The sequence below is a fragment of the Rattus norvegicus genome, chromosome 8, assembly GCF_036323735.1.
Source record: "Rattus norvegicus strain BN/NHsdMcwi chromosome 8, GRCr8, whole genome shotgun sequence".
NCBI classification, from domain to species: domain Eukaryota; kingdom Metazoa; phylum Chordata; class Mammalia; order Rodentia; family Muridae; genus Rattus; species Rattus norvegicus.
Window position 1 is genome coordinate 73112532 of NC_086026.1, and position 20033 is coordinate 73132564.

Here is a 20033-nt window from a genome sequence, read left to right on the forward strand (position 1 = left end):
CCTCCATGGTTAGTACCGATTACCAACATCACAGGAGCAAGAATCACCCAGGAGAACAGCCACTGGGTACCTCTGTGAGGGAGCTTCTGGGTTCAGTTAGCTGAAATGCGAAGGCCACTCTAGCTGTGGGCAAGGCTGTCCCATAGGCCAGGAGCCCAGGCTGAGCGAAGAGAAAGCCGGGTGGACACAAGCATTCAGCTCGCTCTCGCTCTGCGTCCCCCTCCCCCACACCCCCACCCCCGCTTCCGAGCTACATTTGCAAAGTGACCCACTGCCTCATGCTCCCGCCACCATTTCTTCCTGGCCACGACAGACTGCACCCTCAAACCACAAAGCAGAATAGACCCTTCTTTCCTTAGGCCGCTGCTTGCCGAGCAAGCGTTTTGTCACAGCAATGAGAAAGTAACGAAGACAGAAGCCAAGGCAAAAAAAAAAAAAAAAAAAACCTTCCACAGTGGCCCAAACGACCAAAGGTGAGTCACAAGGATCCAAGAGTCTCAACTCCACACAATACTTTGAACCCCAAACTTCTTTCCATCCTGCCTTCAACTATGGGCCCCAATTTCTAGCCCCAGAGAGATTATATCGTGATTCTGAAACTCTCAGAATGAATAACTGTCATTTCTTTGAATGCAAGCGCAAGAATTTGACCTTGAAGACAGAGGAAATTTTAAAGCCCTACGCCTTCAGTTTACTGACAGGGAGGCCAGGGGTTGGGGTAGCCAAGTGACTCACTCAGGGTCACAAAGCTGCCACACAAGAGCCCGATCTCTAAGTCTCTTTCCTGAAGGGAACAGACGGGGGCACAACAAGGGGACGGAACAGTGTGGAAGGGACAGGTCAGCCATGTACTTACTGGATGCCTTTGGAGGTCACCCTCCAGCTACCTAATCGAAAGACTTCATCTCCTTCACTTAGGATGCCTGAAGGCAAAGGCAGTGAGCTTTTGAAACACCTCTGTCACCACCGGAATCCTCAGCCGTGGTGGCCCTGCGGCTGGCCGAGGTTCCTAAGAAAAGCCATTAGCAGAACGAGTCTATGCCAGTTTTGAAAGGGTGCTCTGTGAAGCTGCAGCCGGACCGAGAGACCAGAGCCAACTGTGGATTCTGGCCTCTCAAGAATGAGAGAGGCTGATTGTGGGTTTCAGAAACTCTAACCAACCTGTGAGAACGCATTTGCCTTCCTTCCTGTGTTTTTATGACAGAGCGTTTGCAGTGCAGCTGGTGCCATGCAGCACAGGAAACCCGAGCTTGGAGCTCGACGCAAATCCCTCTTAGCTTGTGGCCTGGTTTCTCCCAGCCTGGCATAGATGTCCAGGTGAGGCTTTATTTCGCCGGGGGCAGCTCTGGGAAGGCAAGATGGTTACAGATGTGCTGGCTAGTTTTTTATGTCAACCTGACAAAAGCGAGATTCATTTCGGAGGAAGGGATCTCAATTGAGAAAAATGTTCCCAACAGGTTGGCTGGTGGTGCATTTTCTTGATTGATGACTGATGTGGGAGGGCCCAGCTCACTGATGGTCCTGGGTTCTATAAGAAAGCTGACTGAGCAAGCCGTGAGAAGTGGGCCAGCTCCTGCACCCAGGTTCCTGCCTGGGGGTCCTGCTGCGGTATAGAACTGTAAGCTGAAATAAGCCCTTCATTCCTCAAGTTGCCTTTTTTTTTTTTTTTTTTTTCTCAGAGCTGGGGACCGAACCCAGGGCCTTGCGCTTGCTAGGCAAGCGCTCTACCACTGAGCTAAATCCCCAACCCCAAGTTGCCTTTTTTTTTTATGGTGTTTTATCACAGCAATAGAAACCCTAACTATGACAAAGGCTTTCTAACTCATGGAAGAGCTGAAGCTCCCAGTCACCGCCAGCAACACCACTGACGATAGGCTGTAATAAAGAATGACCGTGATACCGTCAAACAAGGCCTCGGAGGAATGGACTGCCTCTGGAGGTGGGAAATTACAATGAGCTACATTCATTCATCTCCCAGGAAAATGCATGTATAGAGATAGGCAAGAAGCCAGCTGTAAAATAACAGGATGGCCACAGACTTTCTGAGAGTCTCTCTTTAAGCCTGTCATCACATAGCTGAGAAGAGCAGCAGGCAGGGTGTCAAGGTGGCATCCCCAGAGTCCCAGAGCCAGTGTCCACCAGCAGAAGTGGTCACTAGAGTCCTGTTTCCATTCTATTTGTGGCAAGGTTTCCTGTGTCCTCCAATGGCTACAGAACTGAGGACGACCTTGATCTCCTGCCTCCACCTCCAATGTGGGGATTACGGTTGTGGGTCGTCACCTCCAGACATCACAGGCCCTCTGCATTTCATTTTGTCTGTCTACTCTCTTCGAGCTTAGTTGGACCATGTGGTAAAGGCTGCAGCAGGTGGAGGAGATGGTGGACTGAGAAGTGGTACCCGCTCAGGTTCAGGTGTTGCACAGATGTTTGCAGAGACGCCAAGACAGCAGCCAGAGCTGAGGCCCTGGCACTCTGAGGAACGGCGGGCCTGGAAGTCATCCCCACAGTGGTCACAAATGAAACCCAGAGAGAGAAGTGTGATTTAGGCTCGTGACTCAGCCCAGCTGGGCAGAACGATGCCCAGCTGACGATGGTTCCTCGATTCCTATCACCGAAGTTAAAGCACATAGGAAAAAGGAAAAGGGCAGGGGCCAAACGATGATGTTCAAAAGCTGCCTGAAGCAAAGCCCTTCTGCGAACAGTGCTGTTATCCCACCTTCTTCCTACCGGTAACCACTTCCCACAGGACCCCCAGTAAGGCAACCGTGCAGCCCACAGAGATATGGGACTACAGCTACACTGCCTGCCCCTCAACTGGCAACAGTAAACATGTGAAGCCGATGATCCACAGATTAGTCACGTCAAGAGTTGGGGGCCCCTGCGGGGCACAGCTCCCCACATGACAGTGTACTGTGTGAGGTAAGCCTGCACTGGTAACGTCAGAACCACTTCTACAACAGAACTGGTCTCATGCTGGGGCAGCCTAGCTGGGATTCACTGCCAGGTTGACCAGCAGGCTCCTGGGATTGAGAGTTTTCAAGGAAAGTAGCTGCTAGGGTCCCAGACCCAAGCTCAAAAGGACTGGGCAGTAAGACAACTCCCTTTCCATATTCCACCCCAGCAGCCTCCGTTTACGGGATCAGTAACTTTAAACAATCAGAGGGACCAGGGAAATGGCTCGGGAGTTGAAATGTTCACCTCCCAAATATAAGGACCTGAGTTCAGATCCCCAACACCCACATGAAGACAGGCCCAGAGGCACACCTCTAATCCCAGCACTGAGAGGTAGAAACGGTGGCTCTTGGGGAGGTAGGGAAGGGGAGGAGGCTCACTGGTCAACCAATCTAGTTGAACAGGTGAGTCCAGGTTTAGTGAGAGACCATGTCTTAAAAAATAGGGGAAAGGCCAAAGCAGGAAGATCTAGGTCTATCCTCCACAGGCACACGCACGCACCATGGCGACAGTACTCACATCTGCACACGGACGCACAAGAAAAAGAAGAGCACGAGAGAAAGCAGAGAGTCAGAACCAAAACAGCTACTCGGTTAAGCAAGAAAAAAGGGAGGCAAACTTCAACCATCTTGAATCAGCTTGAAACATTTGACAACTAGATCAAAAGGAAAGTAAACGGTAAGGGCTAGGGACAGGGACAGACAGTTTGCAACGAGCTGGACCAAGGTCACCAGCTGACCTAAAGACCAGACCATGTGCACTGTAAAAAGACCCAGGACACTCCTCACCTACAGAGCGCTCCTACAGGATACGGTAGAGACCGGGTATGCCGGGCCAGAGCTGGTTTTCCCAATGCCACATTTACAGAGTTTTACATCTTCGTGGGTAGGCTTTTAGGAGATGGCGCAGTTGGAGACCAGTGGGACACAGCTTGGAGCGCAGAGAACTCTGGAATCCCTTAGGAATCTCTAGACAACTGCTTCCCTGCAGAAGGAAACACTGGGTGTGGTATCTCGCCCCACTGCAAACGCAAGGGCAGGTGTTACCTTCCTCGGAGGGAAGTGTGCTGATGAGCGACTGCTGATGAGCGACTGCTGAAGACAGAGATCTGAACTGCCTTAGGGGACCTGTGGGTGTGGCTTTGGGTCACAAAAAAGCGCATAGCCTTTGGGCACCGTACTCAGAGGCCCAGAGGTCCCCTCCGGTTGACTTTCTTTCTCCTTCACACACAACTAAAGCTGCCAGTATGCTCCGGGCCGCCATCGGCTGCCTGCTAGGTGGTCTGAGCACAGTTATTTTCACCTCCCCCCAGACAGCAAGGACAGGAGATGGGACCAAGCACATGAGTTCTTTGCCATGCTGTCCACACCTGGATGAGCCCAGAGCCCCACTCCTGGAGACTTGGAGTCAATAGGTATTAATTAAGAAGTGCCTAGTGCCACACTAAGCACCCTACTGGGCCCAAGCCTGCTGACAATCCACTATAGCTGCCATTGACTGCGTGTAACATGACAGGCCAATGACACATCTGGATTCTTTCCAGGACAGAGGCCCCTGGGGAGAGGCCCCTAGGGGAGAGGCCCCTGGGGCTGTTCATGTTGGGTTTTGTTTTTTGTTTTGTTTTTTAATGTTTTAAACAACTGTGTCCATCTGTGATCTAGCCACATGAGGACAAGACTGAAGGCCAGTGAGCTGAAGAGGGAAAGGTGGAAAGATGAGGGTTCCCCAGTCCGTCTGGGGTGTGAACCTCCACATCTGGAGGAGACGGTGAGGTTCCATATTGCAGAAGTTGTTCGATGGGATTCAGGATAGCCTCAGCCAAAAGCATCCTGATGGCGAGGCCTGGCTGCAGTGCTGAGTAGGAAGTGGACCAGAGGGAGGAGGGGCCCTGGGGTAACTGCAGGGCCTGAGCACAGGAGCCAAAGGCCTCAGCTTAATATTCTCTGAGGACCAGCATGATATCAGCCTAGCCTCGTCATCAACGCTATGCCAAATCTCCAGTGAGCCAGGATATAACTAATCACTATCTGCGTCTATACTCAGCCCATACATGTGTGTGTAGGTGACCGAGCGGGAGAGGAAACCCTTCCATGAGATGCCACAGAGTCGTCAAGGCAGACAGGGGACACCTCAGAACTCACTGACATCTTCCAAGCAGGCATCTTGCTTTTCTCATCCTGTTACTACTGTTCCTGTCACCTCAGCTGCATTCCTAAGAGCTTAGAAGTCCAGGCTGTGCCTGTGCAACAGTTTAAGAGTTCAGAGTGCTCGAGGCTGTCCCTGGATTTCCAGTAAATTCTTTAGAGCAAGAGAAGAAGGAAGATGAACTTTAGACAATGGCAAAACCAAATGCTGAGGTGCAGGGGAGAGTGGGAGGAAGAAGAGGAGGGAGGAGGGAGGAGGGAAGGGGAGGAGGGAGAAGGGAAACCTTGCTGTGCTCCCCCACATCTTGTACTGGACTCCACTGGCACAGGCCTTCATTAATCTGGACCACGTGCTTGCTCCACAAGCCTGGCAGTCCTCATACTTAACTCGGAGAGAAAGAAAAGGCATACTTGCTGTTATTTTTAACTCCTTCCTCAGCACCTTCCAAAATTCTGGAGCAGAAGGATGAGCCACTAAACTTCCACCAGTTGCAGCCAATAACCAGCACTTCTAAGGCTACAATGGAGCAGAGGTGCTCTTTGTCCCTGTTAGACAACTCTGCTCCAGGCCACTAAATGTCATCCAGGGACAGTTAAGTGGGGGTTTAGAAAGGACAGGGCCTGGTCAGATACCCCTACTTCTCACCCTCCCTCCATGATCCCTGAGCCCTCTTCCTCCACTCGGTTTCTTCTATTCAGCACCCCTAGCAGCAGAGCCCTAACTCAGCCAGCCCTGCCCTAGCATTCACCTCACTACACAAGGTTAGGGTCTGGGCCTGTTTTAATATCGTGCTGCCAACTCACCTCAGAACCCAGGCTGGCAGGGATTACGTCCCAGTCACTCTGAGCAATACTATGGGAACGGGCTGGTACAATTCTCCCAGTGACCGTAGTCAGATATCACAGTCACTGTGCAGAGATGAGTGACTCAGGATGACCACTCTCTCAGATCTGACCACTATCTGGCTGTAATTATTAATGGCAAGCCACACTGCACTCTTAGGAATACCCAGAGTCGGGCCTGCAGAAATGGCTCAACTATTAAGAGCACTGGCTGCTCTCGCAGAGGGCCAAGGTTCAGCTCCCAGGGCTCACATTGGGGGCTCACAGCCATGTATAACTCAGTTCCAGGGGCTCTGATACTGTCTTCTCAGCCGCAGGCACCCGGCACGCATGTGATGTGCAAACACTCACACGGGCAAAACACCTACACACATAAAATCATTTTTTTAAGTCTTTAAAAAAAATAGGAGAAATATCCAGAATGGTTTAACGAACCACATACAAAGCCACCCCAACTCTAGAAAGAGGCGTAAACCCATTCTCTGCCCACCCCTTTTCTTGAGACATACAACTTTCCTAAGGAGTCTGATCCGAATTTTCTCATGTTATCTCACGGCTTTTCCTATCAGGATGCATGGGCTGTTCCTCTTGGTGACCATGGGGCAGGGCACAGACAGCAGCAGTGATCCTGCTTGGATCTGAAGTGTCCCCATGGGCTGCCTGTGTCTGGACACCCGCTCCTCTCTTTGGGTGGAGGTGCGGTTTGGGGAGCTATAGGCCTGACTGGTAGAGATAAATCACGGCAGCGTGGGCCTTTGAGGACTACGGCCTGACCCTGCTTCTGGCTGGACCATGCTTCCTGATCCACCAAGGTGTGAGCAAGCCAGGCTGCAAGCTCTTACCACCACAGACCAAACCCAAGCCGCCCCATCCTCTCCATCACAGTGGGACACACCCTCTGATTAAACCCGGAGCCAAAATAAACCAGTCTTCCCTAATGCGGCTTCCGTCTTGGCAGTAAGAAAATGACAGGCACTAGGGGCACGCCTCAGCCACCCCAACTCCAAATCCTGCCACCGACCCTCTAGGCTTCAGCCACCCCACGTGAACACTGTGACCCACCTATTCAGAGTGCTGCAAACAACCAACTAGACACAGGTGGCCAAACCCTCACACTGCCACGGCCTGCAGCTGGCCCTCATCTGTACACCACACAACAGAATCACCTCAGGGGAGGCTCAGCTTGTGCCTGCCAGAGGCCTGCACTGCCAACCGGGCCATCTCTGACAGCAGCAAGATGGACGGCTCAGCTACCCTCTAGGACAGAGGCATGGACGCACAACAGCCCTGAGTATAGACTCCTATCGGTGTGTGGACTGCTCATGGTTCTCCGAGGTCCCCGTGAGAATCTGGGTGTGAACCTGGAAACCTGAAGAACTGCGCATCACAAAGTCGTGGCAGGTGACACAGCCACTGTGTTGCTTCTTGCAAACAGCTCCACACAGCACATGAGCTTCTTCCATAAGCCTGCAGCAGAGGCACCATTCCTCTCTACTCGTGAGGACAGGAAGGCACTGTACGGTCACCACTTACCTCACGTGAAGAATCTAAGATTTGAACTCAGGGTACTACACAGCCATAGGTTACCCCTGGTCGCACCCAGATTTCTAGCAATGCCATACGTTCACAAAAAAAAGGGGGGGGTGGAGTTCACAGACACAAAAGCTTATCTAAAGAAGAAAAAGAACTTACGTATCAACTTAGATTAGCAAGAATAACAAGGGCCTCTCCACAGGTAAGGTAATTTACAGGTGCTGTCCAGAGAGGAGACAAGAGTTCTGTATGTTTAAACGAGTATGTCGCTCTCTTGCTTTTGTTTATTTTGTATGTTTATGTGCAGAAATGGGTGTAGCAGTCAGAGGACAGCTTCTAGGAGCCCTCCACCATGAAGGTTCCAGGGACAGAGCTCAGGCTGTGTGCGAGTCTTGGCAGAAGCATCCCTACCAACTCAAACATCTCACCACCACCACCCTTTGGTTTTTAGCCAGGACCTTACCATGTAATCCAGGTTGGCCTGGAGCTTACAATCTCCTGCCTGGATCTCCTGAGTACTGGGACTGTAGCTGTGTACCACCAGGCCTGCTTATCTGACTCATTAAGACACAGAGCCTGTTTCTGATTCGCCGATAGCATTCTCTGAGTCTGCCGTGGAGTGCAGCTATGCAGGCTGGCTGCATTGTGCTCTGGAATCGGAAACCTGACCTAGATAGCCATTAACATGCGGTACACTGTCCAGAGGCAGTCAGTATAAGAACTCTGTGCCAGGCCTGGGGAGACCCACAGGGGTCAGGATCCTGTCTTATGGCCTCTCTTTAGGGAGAACGAGCATCCACAGAGTTCCGGAACATTCCCCCTCATTTCCCAAGGAACCTATGACATGAGTCATGGCTGATTACCTGAATGCTTGCTCCGGAGCCTCCTGGCTGAACAAGGCGCCTTTGCTACTGACGGGCAAAACACCATTTCAACCTGCTCCAGACATAGCCTAGAGCTGTCCACATGGCAGTGCAAGGATTACGTCTCTGACCTGGATAACTCAGGCTGTAAACCTGCTGTTACTGGCCTCAAGGCCTGGGTGGGAGAGGAGGTGAACAGTGGCTTTAGACACCACTCCTCTGCTTTCAAATCTCCTGGACATTTACAGAGGAAGGTCCAGACACCGAGCTTGGCTGACCCAACTGCTTGGCACCATCCTTCCCGACTCTCTGGCCTCTCCCATTTCCTCACTGTAGCCACCCTGAGCTGCCCTGACTCTCCCAGACACTAGCCCTCTCCACGCTGTCTGGCCTGCACTCTACACAGTCTCCTACCCGACTCCCAGCCTCTTCTGCCTCCATGATGGCCAGCTAGAGCATTATCTCTTCTATGAAACCTTCTGATGATCAGAGAATGGCTGCTCTCCCTCTAGGCTCTAAAACAACACTCCATGACCTTAACCAGGCTGTCTCTCTCAAGGACCCCTCTATGCCTCTGGACAGTTCACAGACAGGACTTCATCTCTGTGACTTGTGAGGCCCAACACGAAGTCAGTTCTCCAAAATCAAATGCACACTTAGGGGCCAGGCTCCCTGTCGACCCTCAAGCTGGACAGTGTAATCAGCACCACTTGAACCACACCAGCCTAGGTTCCAGGTAAGGAAAATCAACTCCTAGAGATTTCTCCACAATCCGGTCCCTGGTGCAGTGGGATGGGAATAGCCAGGGTCATTTTGCTGAGCTCGTGGTGCTGTAATAGGCCCTGCTGCTAACACAGGTTAAACACAGGCAAGCCTGTGTGCTACATGGCATGCTCCAGAAGAGAGCATAGGAATAGACTAGACCAGAATAGCTCCCGGTGTCCCACCTTGGGAAATGCCTTAACACAACCCAGAAGCCCAGGTATGAGCTTAAAATTCTCCGACACCTTGGTTCCCAATGCAGAGACCCAGGTGAGCCAGCCCTGGGTCAGTCTAGGGACACCCTACACTTTAGGGGCCTCACACACACCATGGTTATGTTTCATACTGCACTTCACATTCTAGGCAATTCTCTGCCTGATCCTCTTGCACCTTGTGTCCTGTTTGTGCCTGTGAGTACACCTGCTGTCTGTAGGAAAGTCCGCCCTTAGATGTTGGACCTGGAAGAGGTGATGCAGGCCTGACACAGCCCTGTCCCTTGACCCTGTACATGCAAGTAGGAGAGCTAAACCCTGTTCTCCAAGCATGAACCCCTTCTCCACAGCCTGGTAAGCAGCCAAAGGCTCCAGGGCCCATATCCAGGTCATTTTGTAGCCCCGAGCTTCTGGCAACAGCCAAGCCAGCTGCTGGTAAAACTTCAGGAGGACAGCATTCCAACCCTGTCCCCAAGAAAACACCAGCAACAATAAACAGCACACACTTAGAGGCAGCTATCAGTCACAAACTGTGAGTCACAGGGCTCTACTTGGGGATCTCACCCATCCCCCACCCAGAGCACTGATTCATCAGAGTTTGTTTTCAATGCTATTATTTTTAGTCAGCCAAACAATGTTTTAAATGACCCTAGAGTAGGGGGAGGGGTAAGGGGGACAGAGTGGAGGGCACCTGAAGAACATCAATTATTTTTCTAATAGTCCTCAAGAACCCCAGCCAATAAGTGGCATGGCTGGGCACTTTGGGGGTACAAGTATTGGAAAAAGATCCTTGCCTTACATGAATTGCCATTCTTCCAGATGGGGGGCTATGAGACCAGGGATCTCCAGGGTGCCCTGCTGGTGCCATCACCAAATGTCCTTCTTGAGAAAGAAAAGGTGTGTTTACTGAGCACCTACTATGAGCTGCACACATGGACTAGGTACCCGCGCCATCTTAGCTCACGCTTATGTGAGGTTGGTAGTGCTACTCCCATTTTTCATACGGCAGAACTGAGCAAAAGATATGACCAAGGCTACCTCCTCTCTGCTTTGTTATAATGTCCTGGCTTCCTCTCCCACTCCACAGGTGATATGTGACAAACACATTAGGGAACAGAGAGTGGCAGTCCACCTTGAGTCAGGGCCTGGGCAAGCTAAGAGAGGCATGGGAGCAGATACATCCAGTGTTCTGTCTGCCTTAGCACTCGGTCTGACACTTGTAGCTGGGGAGAAAAAAAGAAGGAAAGAAAAAGAGACAGAGTTAGAAGAGAAAAGGAAAGGAAGGAAAGGAAAGGAAAGGGAAAGGAAGGAAAGGAAAGGAAAGAAAAAGAAAGGAAAAGAAAAGAAAAGAAGGAAAAAAAGAGCTCTTTCTGGATCCATTACTCCATTTGGGCTCAGCCCAGAGGTGATTTTTTAAGGAAAAAATGCCTTTTGGCATTTTTGAGCTGTGACAGCGTCAAAACAGACCTTTAAAAAACACACACCCAAAAAGCAATAGTATTGTCAAAAGTTGTCAAAAGCTTTTAAACACCACATACATACATACACATACACACACACACACACACACACACGCATGCACACACATACCACACATACACACACACACGCACACACATACCACACACACATACCACACATACCACACACACACACACACACACACACACACACACACACACACACACACACACCAGGGCCCCTCTGGGCCACAATTGGCTCAGGAATGGGCAATACAGAGCTTGGCAGCTGGAGCAGTCAGATGGGTAACTGGTTTCCAAGGCAAACCTGTATGCTGCTTTCTAAACAGTACTCGCCCCAAACAAACGCCCAGTGGAGCACAGAGAACTTGCCAGATGCGAGTGGGGAAAGCCTTGGGACACAGAAAAAGAATGAACTCAAAGAAACTCGTTTTCCATTTCCTAGACGGGGCTCACACTTGTAAGCTCCCTCTGCTTGCGTAATTGGAGGTAGTGTCTGTCTTTGTTTAGACACTTGAAAATAAATAAAGGAAGCTTCTTGGGTAAACACTGACATGAGCAAACATTTCCACAGGTATCTGCTAGAATGCCCACCTCTTGTAGTTAACCGTTTTTAGGCATCTGTGGTCATTAAAGTCAACTTCCTGCTCCAAGAATAGCCAAAAATAGCAACAAAGGAAGGCAAACCCCTCGCTGCATCTGAAGACACACGGTCTCCAGGCTTCATCCTCACATCGGGTATTTTTACACGCCTTTGTAGTTCAGGTTTGCCGATTTAGACGAGGGTGGCGAGGGGGCCGGGAGTGCAAGGGGAGAGGACAACAAAATTAAAGACTGAGCCACAGAGCTGTTTACTCACTTTATAAATTAATTGGCACCGGACTGATGATAATTAAAGAAGATTCGTGATTCAATTAATGAGCCAGTTGTACGCCAAAAAAAGAACCTCTAAATCGGGGCTAGTGAGATGGTTCAGTGGGTAATTGGTGCCTGACACCAAGCCTGTCCACCCAGTTCCTGACAACCAGGGATCCATACAACCGACAAGTGGTCCTCCGACCTCCACTTCTGCACCTGTGGCACATGCCCGACCACCACCACCCCCCAGAACAAAGACAGTACAATTCTTAAATGGCTTCAGAAATTTCTAGAATGCTTATATGAAAATCAAAGCAGAGTCCTGGGAGCCCTCCTCCAGAACTTGCTACCTAGACTATCTACCAGCTGAGAACAACTGAGAGGCAGAGAAATTAAGTGACCTGCCCCCAGATCACACAGAGAATCAAAAACAGAGCGAGGTTTAGAACCCCACCCCCCTATGTCTGTCATGCCTGCTTCCAAAGCAAGCTCTGACCCAGTGCATTAAGGAAGTCTTCTTTGATAGCATTTATGGAGTCTGCTAAACAAACTTTTAGCTGCGTCCAGAATTAGCCAAGCTTCTTAATTAATGGCTTCTACTGTGTTTTCAGTTTAAACTGAGTCTCCCTGTCAAAACATCGTGTGTGTACCAGTGTGCTACTGTGGCAGGCAGTTGTTCGCAGCAGGGGCCTCAGACATGCCACTGAGGACAGAGCCACTTGTCCTGCAGATACGATATTTCTCACACTGTTAAGGAAGTCAACACAGAATAATGTGTACATTTTCTCTCTCAATACATACACACACACGCACAGAGAGATAGACAGAGAGAGAAAGAGAGAGAGAGAGAAAGAGAGAGAGAGAGAGAGAGAGAGAGAGAGGAGAGAGAGAGACTGACTTTGTTAGCAGTTAATCTATTTCAGAGTTTGAGGGGACTGGTTTCTTAGCACCAAGCAAATTCTATTTACAAATTATCTGGAGATAAACACACACAACGTCTTACAGCTCCCGTGTTTGACCAGCTGGCAGGTAGGAAGGTACTGAGGGAACCAGAGGAATTAGCCCTCTTCCTCATCATGTCCCTGTCACCCAGGGCAGGGAGTGAACACCTGCACAGTATACTAAAGGAAACAATAACAAACTAGACAAGGCCTCCTAGACACTTCTTTGTTGCAGAAACCACACTCCTGGACTGGGGAGTGAGCTCAGGGAGCAAAGGCATTTGCCACCAAGCCTGAAAGCCCGAGTTTGATCCCCAGGACCTAAGTGGTAAAAGGAAATAACTGGTTCACTCACACTGTACTCTGACATACATGTGCATCCTGTGGCACATGGTACCCCACACATACATACACACAAATAAGTAATAAATAAAAAGCTCCCCAGGCCAATTTGTTACTGTTTCTAGGAACCCCTGTGCTTGAGGGAAGATGGAGATGCTAAACTGCCCCTTACCTCCTACCCCATGAGCAGCCTTGTATCCACCAAGACTATCAGACATGATTTAGGGAAAACAAATGGGGTTTATCCTTGGGGTTTTTGTGTGTGTGTGTGTGTGTGTGTTTAACTGCTGTCATAGTTAGTCTTGATTGTCAAGGTGATGAAATTTAGAATTACCATGAAAACAAAGCTCTGGGTATGTCTGTAAGGGAATTTCTCAGTTGGGTTCACTGAGTTGAGGGGACCCACTCTAACTGTGGGCAGCAGGTGTCCTGGACTAAATAAAGTGAGAAGCAGCATCCATCTCGCTCTGTTTCCTGAGGCGGATGTCACGTGACCAGTCACTCCAAACTCCTGCTTCCTTGATAAACTGTCACCTGAGCTGCAAGTCAAATTAAGCCCTTCCTCCCTTTTACGCTGCTTTTGTAGGGATCTTTTTGTACAATAACAAGAAAGACAGTTAATACATCAGTCAGTACAGAAAAGGAGATCGGAACAGACATTAACTAAATATTCAAGATCCTGTTGCTTTCCACCTTGGAAATTTGACTCTAAGAGAGGGCTTCTGGGAGACCAAGAGCCAGGGGGATACCATAAGAGAATATAGTCTCATTTCAAATGAGCAAGCCCCGCCCAGCCCTATTTATTCCACCGAGGCACACCAAGAATAATAGCTGTGCAGAGCACCAGATGGCATTAAATTCGCCTAATAAATTAATGGGTGGAAATTAATAGTCATTCAGTCCATCAAATTCTGTTAATTTTATTTCCATTATAATACAGCAGCAATTGCAAGTTTGCATTATTAAACCAATATTTATTTTTCAAAAACTCATTTTAATTAGAGTCCTGATGTGATAAGCTCAAACCTAATTCTCTCCATTGTCATCAACCTCTTGCAAGTCTCATCAAAACTAAACGATGATTCCACTCATCCATTTTTTTTCTGTCATTAAAATGGTCATTTAAATGTTTATGTCCAGGACCTTCAAGATGTTTCAGCAGGTAAACTCTCTTACCATGTACCTGATGGCCCAAGTTCAATGCCTGTAATTCACAGTAGAGAGAACGAACTCTCAGAAGTCATCATCTGACCTTAACATATAAGCTATGGTACGCATGTACCCTCACTCACAAACAAAGTAAAAATAACTTTTTGAGATGGTAGAAAGATAGCTAGGCCATTAAGAGCGCATGTTGCTCTAACAGAAGATGGGGATCAGACTCCAGCAGCAGGTGGGATGTCTCACAACTGACTGTCACTCTATCTGGGGGTGACTTCCCTTCTGATCCCTGTGAACATTGCACTCACATGCATATACACACATGCACATAAATAAACAAAGCACTTTAAAGTGTTTACGTCCTTGCAAAGACTTCTAAAAGAACCTAGTAAAGGTTCTAATGTCTTTTCAGAAACTGGGGTTAATGGAATTTTTCCCCCAGCATGTCATGAGAGACATGAAAAGCCAAGTCATACCAAAAGTTAAGGTGAGCGCCCACAGGCCCCTGCTAGAGTTCCTGCTCCCACTGAGAAAACCTGAATTTCAGGTTTGTCACCACGCTAAGTTGCCCTTTACTTCAAAGAGAAAACACTTTAGAGTTGGGTCCTAGACAGCACTCAGCTCATAGGCCCTTCTGTGCAAGTGACAGGTAAGAGAGTCACAGCAGCTGTGTGCTTGGCAAAAGCCCAGCAGATAAAAGTGTCATGCAAGACAACTGTCCTCAGGTCCCAACACACGAACAAGCACACGCTCACACAAACACAGACACATAACACGCAGACAGACAGACAGACAGACAGACAGACAGGCACACACACACACACACACACGCACGCACGCACGCACGCACGCACGCACAGAGGGTGGGGGAAATGTTTCAAGGAGAATGGGTAGAACTGGGGATGACAATGTTAAGCAAAAATCACATTGAGACATAGTGCGCCTTTTGACATATGCAGAATCTAGAGTTTTTAAAAATATGTGTAAGACATGAAACTAGAAGAGGGACTATAAGGAAACCAGCACCGGATGAGAGAGCAGGGTGTAAGGGGCGGTAAGTATGAGCAAAATACAAGACTCTAAAATGTCACGAAGAAGTCTGGTTTGTACAATGAACATACACTAATAGTAATAAACCAAAGGCCAAGTTCCCAGGAGCTCCATACAGTCCAAACTCCTCCGACCATCACCCCAACCAGGTATCCAGCACACACCAACCTCCCACACACACATGCTGGTCCCACCCAGAGCACTGTTCCACCTCTGTCCTGGTGCTGAGTTCCTTGAGAGCGGGTGCCCAGCTCCTGCCAGCTCAGCAAGCACTTGATAAGTGAATAAGTCCCACCATCAAAGTGATGAACGAGGACACAGGGCAAACACACACACACACACACACACACACACACACACACACACACACACACACGTACAAACAATCTCCCCAGTACATCTGCAAACACTCCTGGAGCCACACGTGCACACAGTCAATCAATCAATCAATCAGCACAGTGATACAGTACAGATGATTTTAAATCCAGGCAGGGACCTGAACTCCAGGGCTTGGGTAGGATTTATCTTCCCCAGAGAAAGCAGGTGGCTGCCACTGTTTGCTATTCTGCTGCTGTGCTTCACGGTAAAGCACGTATCACACTCACCTTCCCCACAGCACTGCCAACCTCCAAAACCCCCCATCTTCTCAAACATATCTCTGCATCCCTCTCTAGGGCGAATAACACCGGGGCAGAGACCATATCTCATGAGTCTGGGTAATATCACTGAGTACACAAGAAACAGTCCTATATTCCCTGATTAGAAACTGAGAGTAAAAGGCTGTCTGCAGAAAATATGGATGCAAACATTCTGCCCTGGGACCAAGCAGCAAAGGTCAAAGTTCCTGCAACCAGAGACTACTGACTCTGGTCAGCCCTCTAGTCAGCTATCTGCTGTTCTGCAGCGCCTACACACACACACACACACACACACACACACACACACTCTCCCCATCCCCCAACCCTCACCTCCGTCGTGATGGGTTACATGCTAAGAGGAGGCTTGTTGCCAACGGTTTACACCACGGTGATTGGCCTGAGACCTATCAGGCATTATCTACAGCCTTGGTATTTCTGTCCCCAGAAGCTATTACAAGTAAAGATACTTTTCCTCTCTCCACTAGTTGAGGGTAGTCTAACAAAGTCCCTGGAGGCCCCAGGAGGAGGTCATACTACAAAGGGAGTGAACAAAGGAGGGAGGAGTGCTTCCTGTAAAACCTACTTCACCTCTTGATTTTCCCTCTGGACTTGGTGCTCTGTAACCAAGATCCCTTCTAAACCAGAGAGACCTTCTGCTTGATCCAGTGAAGGCTAACCGCTGCGCTGACCTGTCTCTCTCAAAGGCGGGTGCTTCAGCTTTCCTTTAGGAACTGGAGAGGGAGACACCTGTGTCTCCTCTCAGATGCTCAAGCAGGGGGGAGTGGGCTGTTGGCATGGCTCTGCCCCACCCCTGCCAGATCTGAGATGCCCCGCTCACTGCTCTGTGGAGTAAAGCGAAACTCCCACACCGCCTCTCTGTGAAGGGAAGCAAGCCTGTATCACTCCAGTTCCCCTGGTCACTGAATGTGCCTAAAGCTGGGAAAAAGAAGCCAGCATGGGGCAGATAGCTACCATAGCCAAAAGGTGCCACTGCTGCTCAAGATGTCTGTTTCACATCTCAGACAGAGAGTCCTCAAAGACCAGCTCCAGATTTGACAGAATGTACTAAGGCACCCAGTGTCCCGCCCCACACGAAGCGGGTGACTAAGTCACACACTTTCCTTTGTCTGCTTTCCAAAGCCCTAGTTCTCAAAGGCAGCAATGTGACAAGCAACACACAAGCCCTGGGCTTAGCAGACACAGGGATCGCACCAGCAGGAAGCCAACTAGTCGCCTCCCCAAGACGTGGCCTTTAGCTTTCTGCCCATGGCCAAAACAGCAGCAGCTGTTGCCAAGGGAGACAGGGTGACCCAGAGGCGTGGGCACAAAATCCAGGGATGGAAATCCACCTTTGTCTGGATCCACCCAAGCAACTGGGTCTCACTAGTTGAGAAAAGATGAAAGAAAAGAATCCCAGGCCTGGGAGGGTAGGTCAGCAGCAGAGGGCTTGCCTAACATGCAGGAAGCCCTGGGTTCGGTCATCGGTTGCAGCCAAAGAGCCAACGAATGAACACCCCGCTTCCTTACCTGGCCTCCTAGGCCCAGGCTGAAGGTACCCAGTCCTAGGAGGCTGGGAGCACAGGCATTAGCCTGAACTCTCAGTACCACACTAACTTTTACCTGCCGGTGAGGAAGGCACAGCCTCTCCTCCAAGCTGCCCCCAGCCCAAAGATTAACCAAGAGCCTTGCAGGCAGAAGAGATCTACTACCCACCCCGGACAAAACAACCTGGGAGAAAGGGTACGCCAGATCTAGTCGAATGCTTTGCCTCTCTAAGTTCTGTCACTTTGAAAGCAAGATCGTTCTAGACCTCCGTGCCTTTTCTGTGTCCCGGTTCTGTTGTCCTCCAGGCACGTTCGTGCCTTGTAAATTGTGAAACACTCTGCAGCTTCGTAGTTGATAGCTCTGGAGGAGGGCTCAGAACAGAAAGCGCTTGGGCTGGGTGCACCCAGGCAGATTGGGAAAAGGCTGCGTCTCCAGATCTGACAGAGCCCTATGAAACTCAACCATCCTGCTCCATCGAAACGATAAAGGAGAAGGGGAAACCGGAGAAAACCACCACATCACACCAGGTCCCCTGAAGCCGGCTGGCAGAGGCTCAGAGGCCGAGCAGACAACACACAGCCTTCCCTCTTCAGTAGGATCCACCCACTCAGGTTTGGAGTTGATAAGACTTTTATTTTTGTTTGGTTTCTTTTTTTTTTTTTAAGTCGGCATTCCCACCATATGTGGTGTTTATTTCCAAGGAAGGCCAACCCTAGGTCCCTGTGGACAGACATTGTTTTGTGCCTTACTATCAGGGCTGGCAGCCCATACACAGCTGCCTTGAGCAGGTGGCCAAGGATGGAAGCTACCAGGACCCAGAACAGTGATGACCTCTACTAGTGTAGGTCCTGGGAGCCCTCCCCCCATCCCTCTGCAGCCAGGGACGTCCCCAAACATTCCCACCTGCCCCTCATCTGGAATCAGTCTTTAAAGGTGTCTGAGAAGGAAAAAACAAAACAAAACCAGAAGACTAAAGTGCTCTCACCCCATTGCCCAGACGCGACTATGCTCTAGAAGGCCTTGGGAGCGAAGTCACTGACCCCTTCCATCAGCCATCTGTGAGCTCCCGCCCGACTCCTCTAGCCCGATGGGAAGGATAAAGGAGGTCAGGACAGATGGCAAAGCGCTTTGGGAAAAGAGGCTCTACAGGAATGCAGGGCCGATGGGAGGCCAGCCCTAGGGTGTTTTGTTATCTGCCTGGAGCTGCCTGCTCGATTCTAGGCACCAGAATACCCTGGATTTAAAAGATCGCAAACCAGCAGGGGTGGGGTGGGAAGAGGGAAAGCCCCTACTTTCTGCCACTTGTTTCTCCCGCTTCAAAGTCGGTGCTCTGCTCTCTAACTAAGTGCGTGCGTGCATGCGTGCACAGGGGGCGGGAGGCTGGCACAACCAAATCTAAAAATACTCAGTAAAAATGCTAATCCCAAGGCAAAGAAAGAGCGAAGAAGGAATCTGTCAATCAACGGGCTCCCGCTCCTCACCCACAGCTGTACCGACTGCATTCCTGTAGACGAGGAAAAGAAATGGGGGAACAGAGCTGAAGAAAAGAAAGGGACACACGCCACCACCTCCAGGAGCCCGGGGCGGGAGGCGGCGGAGGAGGAGGGGCTCGGCCGGCAGAGCCGAACAAAGCGGGGCCTCCACTTGGAGCCCGAAGCCCCGAGAGTTAGGGGGCCAAGCTCAGAAGCATCCCCGCTGCCCAGAGGCAGCTGGCGATCGTTAAGGTCTAGAAGCCAAAATGCCGCACGGAAGCCTGGGCTCTGAGCCTGGACAAATCCGAAGGTTTTGTTTGGGGTCCCTCCACCCACTCTCCGTCCCCTACAGGCGCGCGCGAACACACACACATACACACACACACACACACACACACACACACACACACACACACACACACCCTCCCACCCTCCCTCCTTATCCAACACACACACACACACACACACACACACACACACACACACACACACACACACACCCTCCCACCCTCCCTCCTTATCCAACCGGGCCGCGCTAGGGGGCTGGGCCGGCGCGTCCCCCCACCCCTCGCCGCTCTGGGACCCCACCTGGGGATGGTAATGCACTTGGTGTTCACGTTCTGCGTGGTGATGGCCTTCTCCAGCTCGTCCAACTGCCCCGTCTTCTTGAGCTTCTTCACCAAGCTCTTGACCGCCTTCTCGCACCACTTCTCCTCCTGCCCGTTCTGCTCGCCCTTCTTCCAGCCCAGCAGGCGCTTCACGATCGGGGGGGTGAAGGGCAGGATGGACGACATGGCTGGCACGGAAGGGTCACCGGCGCCCCCGGCGGGGCTGGACGCACTGGGGACGCCGGGGGCGCACAGAGGCAGCTCGGCCTGCGCCGCGCCCGAACTTCGCTTTTAACTCTGGAGAACTTGCCCAGGCGTCCCGGCCAGGATAGCGGCACTGCAGTTGCGGGGATCCGGAACACGGCGGCGCCCGAGCGGCTCCACGCGGACCGACGGACTGACGGACAGGCCCGGGACGCGCGGGGCGGAGGCGGCGGCCGCGAGACTCCGAGTGCCAGTAGAAAGTTTGGGTTTCCGCACGGGGTAGCTGTTTGGGTGCCGCCTCCGAGAAGGAAAGTCCAACCCCCAGCCAAACTTTGCTGGCCTGGATGGCTTTGGTGCGCAGATCCCTCCGCCTCTGCAGCGCTGCTGCTCCTCCCCCTGCGATCGCCGCCTTGCAGGACCGGCC

The 20033-nt window shown here is 50.8% G+C and overlaps 1 protein-coding gene across 1 annotated transcript in view; it reads right to left on the minus strand.

The window, feature by feature from the left end:
* Window positions 1–19793, minus strand: part of Smad3 (SMAD family member 3) — a 110121-nt gene extending 90328 nt beyond the window's left edge. The window contains exon 1 of the mRNA NM_013095.3: window positions 19386–19793. Within this exon, the coding sequence (NP_037227.1) occupies window positions 19386–19591 (206 nt within the window). The 5' untranslated portion in view covers window positions 19592–19793. The remainder of the gene's footprint in view (window positions 1–19385) is intronic.
* Window positions 19794–20033: the final 240 nt, after the last annotated feature.